We start from the raw sequence: 6437 nt of genomic DNA on the forward strand, positions 1-6437 counted from the left end.
GCAGTTTTTCATTGTTTTGCTTGGAGAGGGAGAATGGTATAATGAAAAAAACCGTGGCCTTTGAAATGTAACTTTGGGAAAGTTACTAAATTTCCCTGGGCCTCAGTTTTCACTCATCTGTAAAATGAAAACGAGGAAGGTAGACTAACTAGAGGCACCCTAACTTTAGTTCTTTTCTGAGTGTTGGTGGTGGTCTTTTCCATGAATACAGTAGATTTTAATTTTCATGTGAAAGTTGGGTAATTAAGAAGGAAAAAATATGGGTAGTTCGTGAATATTTTAGTTACTCACTCTTTTTTTTTTTTTTTCCTATTTTTCAGGATGGAGACCACAGAAAATGGAAAAGCCAGCCGTCAATGAAGAGTGACCCTCGGAACTAAATTTAGTATATTGCATAAATATTTTGTGCAGAATTTGATATAAGTACTTTTACAGCAAGATTGTACAGTTATGTTGCCTGGACTGGTTTTTACATTTTTAAAATATTTCAACTAACTTTATCTTTTTTGTACTAATTGTAAAATTGGCACATATGTCAAAAATACACATTTGAGATTTGTCCTTCTAAATCCACAAATTTATTTTACGGTAAAAGATGGTCCTCTGGAAATGTTTTTTAAAAATCTCTTAGGCTTCTCTTTGTCAAATAAAACTCTTAAAATAGCTAAAATATGAAACATTGGAGTATTACTTTAGGAAAAACGTATTACATTCATTTGATGACTGTCAACAGCCTTCAAAATCTTATCAAATTTAGGTGACATTTGCAATATAAAATTTTGCCTATTAATCTGCATCACAGTGATTTTCCCAAAAAAAAAAAGAATTTTTTTGTTTATTTTGTATTTTATTTTAAATTATTTTGTGTGTGTGTTTCTTGTCCTTCTAAAATCAGTTTTTATAGTTGATATAAATTTTGATTTACTAGTATTGGATCATATATAACAGTTTATTTTCTGCTAAAAATTTACGATCCATTGACTTTTCATATCATATGGAAAGAGAAACATAAAGCAGACTCTTTATAGACTTTGAAGAAAGGAAAGTTAACTGTTCTGGTTTGCTAATGCCGCCGTTATGCAAAATACCAGAAACGGATTGGTTTTTATAAAGGGGGTTTATTTGGTTACAAATTTACAGTCCTAAGGCCATAAAAGTGTCCAAACTAAGGCGTCAACAAGAGGATACCTTCACTGAAGGAAGGCTGATGGTGTCCTGAATACTTCTGTCACCTGGGAAGACATGTGGCTGGCGTCTGCTTGTCCTTTGCTCCCAGGTTGTGTTTCAAAACGGCTTTCTCCAAAATGTCTCTGGGCTTCTGTCTTCGTTTCTCTCTCTCAGCTCCTGTGTGTCCTTGCTTCTTTCTCCCAGGTCGTTTCTCCTTAAGCATCTGGGCATCCTCTCTTAGCTTCTCTGGGGCAAACTCTGGGCTTCATCTCTTAGCTAACTATCTCCAAATGTCCATCTGTCTGCATCTCCAAGTGTCTCCAAGTGTCAGCATCAGTACCTGTGTTGGCTCTTAGCTCTCTTAAATACTCCAGTGAACTAATCAAGACCCACCCTTAATGAGCAGGGCCACACCTCCATCTAATCAAAACATCTGGCCCACAGTTGGGTGAGTCACATCTCCATGGAAACAGTCAAAAGTTTCCACCCAACAAGATTGTGTTAAAAGATTATAGCTCTTCTGGAGTTCATAACAGTTTCAAACGTGCACACTTACTAAGTTATTTGTTTTTATCAATGAATAGAATCTTGGACTCCATTGTCTCTCAGAAGTATTTGATGACCTTTCTTTCTATGCTTCATCAAGAAGCTCATAACATGTTACAAAAAGATGTTTTTCAGTGCTGAATGCTAATTCTTGGCTTGTCATTTTTCCTCGAGAGTTTTTTGAAGGAGGGAAAATCCCTTCACTTAAATATAGAGATTAAATTTTGGGATTTTTAAATATTTTTTATTAGAAAAAGTAAACCAGTGTTTAAATAAGAGTTCAGCAGGCTTGCTTGTCAACCCAGTAAGTTTACTTTGCTCTCCTTTTTTAACTCCTGTCTCATTCTCAGCCCTTGCATCTCTCCTCTCCCCTAATCTAGTGTCATGTTTTTATTCCTTGCCACTATGTTTAGGTATACATGTATCAGGATCTTAAACTTGGAAGACTTGAGCTGTAACCTAATACTGAATTATTTGATAATTTTTACTTCTAGTTGCACTCTGGCCTTTTTGTCTTTTCTTGATACCCAATTTTCAACTTGTCCCCAATTGGGGTTCACAGTTTATTCTGATCCAAACTTCTTTCCTTTATAACCCATCTTCATAGACTGGTGTCCTGTTCTACTCTCCTCATTTATGGCCCTTGCTCTACTAAGGCCATGCTACTTGTTGACAGTCTTGTCTACTTCTCAGTCTCCATGTTTAGATACTATTCATGAACTCTTGTTTTTATACCCTACCAATAGAGGGAATATTTCTGTGGAAGTATTTTTGAACCACCATGTGCCAGTAACTTGTTTATATTATTCCATACTGATTGCTAGACTCACCGGCTGACTCATTCTACCTGCTTGACTAGACTTCCTTTGAGCACCTGAAGTTGAGTGCCCCCTTTCCTCCCACAGAAAGTCAGACTGTGCTTGGTCTTATCTCAGGATACGTATTACAACCTCTTTGTGGAAGTGATGATTTTAGGACACATATAGAAGAATGGCCATTAGTTGTTGGTTCTTTTAAAACAAAGTCCATATGGAGGATTGATTGTTCAAGAGAAGTGGACATTTAAATTTTAAAAATTTTTTGTCACCCATCCATACTTGGAATACAAGCTTAAGTGCAGACTTAATGATTGCTGGAATCAAAGTTACCCTGGAGAAAGGAGTTGCTACTTTCAATTATATTAAAGTTTCCCCTGACTAAAAGGTGTTTTATTTTTGTAATCATAGTGTAAGTCAGAATTTTCACAAATTCCATTATCTTTCACCTTTGACGATAGATTTGACAAATTGTTACAGCCAGCCATAAATACTGTGAGATTTTACTCCAAAACGTATCAGAATCACCATTTGGACACTTGCAACCGTCATTAACTTAATATATAGACTTATTAAAATATAGATTTATTAACATTGATCTTCATGTATGTATTAAAAATCAGCATGAAACAACACACAGCTTGGTTTTGGAGCAGAGCCATTACTTGTTTGAATTCTTGAGTACTGTACTTGTAGTCCTAACTTTACAGTGTACAGTGTTCAGCCTGACAAAACAGTCTGCCGTACTTTGTTCAAGATTGTTTTATGAGGCACTTAGTTATTACATTAATATCTTTGGCACGTTTCAGTTTAAACCACCAGTACAATTGCACAGATGTGGGTAACAAAAGCATCCAAATGCTAATTTTGTTACAGAGGTGCTACTAACGTGAGCAAATACAGAAATTTCCATATGATTGTAAAGATTTGAAGTGTTAGACTTAAATTAGGAAACTCTAGAGTCTGAATTTATGCTTATCTAGATTGATTTCATTGAGATCTACTTTCACAATTAAAATGAGCTTATTAGATTGAACCACATGAAACTGCCATTTTTATATGGAAAAAGTAATCAAATTTTGGCAATTTCATATGGTTCAACCTATATATTTGTCTTTATGACCTGTCTTAATAGTCAATAGAAATGGTAAATTTAGAAGTATGCGTATATTGAAACAAGTTCCTTTTAGTGAAAATTGCAAACTTGTGTCTGATAAATTTTACTACTTCTAACATTTCAGATGAATTCCATGGCAGTTCTGAATCAACTGAAAATGAACAGGAATCACAGGAGAAAAGGTGGCATTGAATTAAAAGGCCTCTGTAATCTCTTGGTCAGGAATGGGGTAATAAACAATGAACTGTTTAGTATATTGAAAGAAGGAGAGAGGAAATACCCTATTTTAAAATAGACGCTACATTAAACTTATGTACTTACTAAGTTCAAGAACAGCCCTTGGGGATCATGTTTAAAGGACTAGACAAGAAGGAAAAGCAAAGGTCAGAGAGGTAGGAAAAAAGAAGTGCCACGGGAGATGCAGAGATACAGATGTTCAGAAGGTTTAGGACTGAGACAAGGCATTTGGATATACCAGGAAGGAAGCTGGTAATTTCTTCCAAAGGCTATTGCTTTGCAATGGTGGGAATAAAAACTAAATTGTGGCTGTTGAAATGTAACTTGAGTGAAGTTAAAAGTAAACTTTATGAGTCAGGTCAGCTCTTTCAAAAGTATGGTAGCAAAGAAAAGGCTATTACTTTGCAATGGTGGGAATAAAAACTAAATTGTGGCTGTTGAAATGTAACTTGAGTGAAGTTAAAAGTAAACTATATGAGTGTGGTCAGCTCTTTCAAAAGTATGGTAGCAAAGAAAAGTGTCCTTGCCAGTTATAGTTGATAGTTGATAGGAGAGCAGAATTGAGGGAAGGTTGGTTTGTTGTTCTTTGTTTTTTGGTAATCTTATCACAGTGTTTTGATGATGTTTGTCTGCTAACAGTAAAAAGTATGAGAGAGAAAAATTTCATTATTCTTTGTTCATATATAGAACTTTAACTTACTGAAATATTTATTATTTATTGTTAAATTATTCATGCCTTTATTCTGAAGCTTATACTGAGTAACTTGGACTGGCATTTTATAGCATTTTTCACATTTGGAGATGCTTTTGCTAAGGGTGGAATTACTTACCCTAACAGATGAGTCATTACATGATTAGTTTATTGTAGTGGTGGCCTGTATTACATAAATTCATAATTGACCATCAGGGCTTCCAAGGGGACATAAGTGATTATAATTGATTGGTAATAAATTAATACAGTTAACACAGAGAATGAATCATTCATTGTTTATCTTTTGACAATTTGATTTAGTGATTGTTTATTTTACCTAATTGCTAGATCATTTGTCCCTGTTTTTCATACAGTTGTTGATGCATTTGGATTTCCAATAACATTACTTAGTTTTCCTCTGGCTAATTAGATCCATTTCTTAATGGAATGGGAGTTGGTGTTTCAGAGGCTGGAAGAATGACTGCTCTTGTTTCTGTGGCAAGGATCAGTCACATTTTCTCTGTAAGGGTGATATTGAAAAGACAGCAACACCCCTCTCCATAACTGAGGTGAGGATGGAACTTCAAACTCCAGAATGTGTGGCTTTGGGGCTTTAGCACAGCTATTTCTTGGTCAGTATTGTTTATTTTGGTTCTCCTTTGAAACACCAGGAATGAGAAACAAGGAAAGTCTTAAGATTCTTACTGAAATGATAAGCTGAAATTGCTGCTGGTACTACAATCAGTAGACATAGGCTTACCAAAAAAGCCAGAAGGACATTTCTAATCCAAGGGTATTGTCTATGCTAGATGAGGCTAGAATGCTGTTTTCAATGAACAACTCATTGTCTGGTTCCTGTGTTAGGCAGATTCCACTATATGTGATATTCTCAATTGTGTAAATTTTGTATTCTGATAACATGGCATATGCAGAATTTGGATAGGTATTTCCATCAGGCCTCCTTAGTTTAAACATTACTTCCTGAATTTTCCTTTTAGGATACTGTTTCAGGGAACTGCTGTTGACTAAACATAATGCTCTGTTATACCAGGATTTAATACTAGACCCTGGTGTCAGGGTAGTTAACCCTGAGAATCCACTCAGGGTTACTACAGTTTAGTCAATGAGTTTAGCAAAAAACAAACCAATCCTTTCTCTCTCCTTTATAAATAAGTAGAAACTGTTTTTTGTTTTTTTGTTGTTGTTTTTTTTTGTTGTTGTTTGTATGTAGAGTGTAAGTGTGGAAGGGAGTACTTCTGGGCAGCTTGAGTTCAATGGTCAAAAGTATCTAAGCAGCCAGGCCCCCAGAATCAGTGGCACAAAGAATAAATTCCTGAGGGGAACATTGGAAATCCAGTTCTAGAGGATATCTGTATAGTTTTTGATGAATCACGTTAAATTGCAGCCAGCTTTCCAGGCATGAAGGATATTCATTTACTGATTTTATTGTAAGTGTCAAATGAGTTGAATTGTTATGTTCCTGATCATAAAATGTGTCAGAAGGGATTGGAAAATTAAAGGGGAGCCAGATAGTTGCTGTTATTAATTAAATTGGATTAACAACTGTTGGAATGATGTAGAAGGAGCAAAAAAGACACAGATTTCAACAAATGTCACTCTAAATGTTTAAGGTTGCCTTGATGATTAACTTCCCTCTGTTTTCACTTTTGATCTGATTTACATATGCAAGTGGGTAAGCATCTGTGGTGTGCTAGTTTGCATATATTATGTCCCCCAGAAAAAGCCATATTCTTTAGTGCAATCTTGTGGGGGCAGACGTATTACTGTTGATTAGATTGGAACCTTCTTATTAGGTTGTTTCCATGGAGATGTGACCCACCGAACTGTAGATGATGACTGATTA

The 6437-nt window shown here is 35.4% G+C and overlaps 1 protein-coding gene across 3 annotated transcripts in view; it reads left to right on the plus strand.

The window, feature by feature from the left end:
* Window positions 1-631, plus strand: part of INTS13 (integrator complex subunit 13) — a 72371-nt gene extending 71740 nt beyond the window's left edge. For all 3 annotated transcript variants that reach the window (XM_037846002.1, XM_037846003.1, XM_037846004.1), the window contains one exon: window positions 321-631. In XM_037846002.1, coding sequence (XP_037701930.1) covers window positions 321-360 — 40 coding nt within the window. In that variant the 3' untranslated portion in view covers window positions 361-631. The remainder of the gene's footprint in view (window positions 1-320) is intronic.
* The last annotated feature ends 5806 nt before the right edge of the window (window positions 632-6437 follow it).

The sequence above is a fragment of the Choloepus didactylus genome, chromosome 8 (assembly GCF_015220235.1).
Source record: "Choloepus didactylus isolate mChoDid1 chromosome 8, mChoDid1.pri, whole genome shotgun sequence".
In the NCBI taxonomy this organism is placed as follows: Eukaryota; Metazoa; Chordata; class Mammalia; order Pilosa; family Megalonychidae; genus Choloepus; species Choloepus didactylus.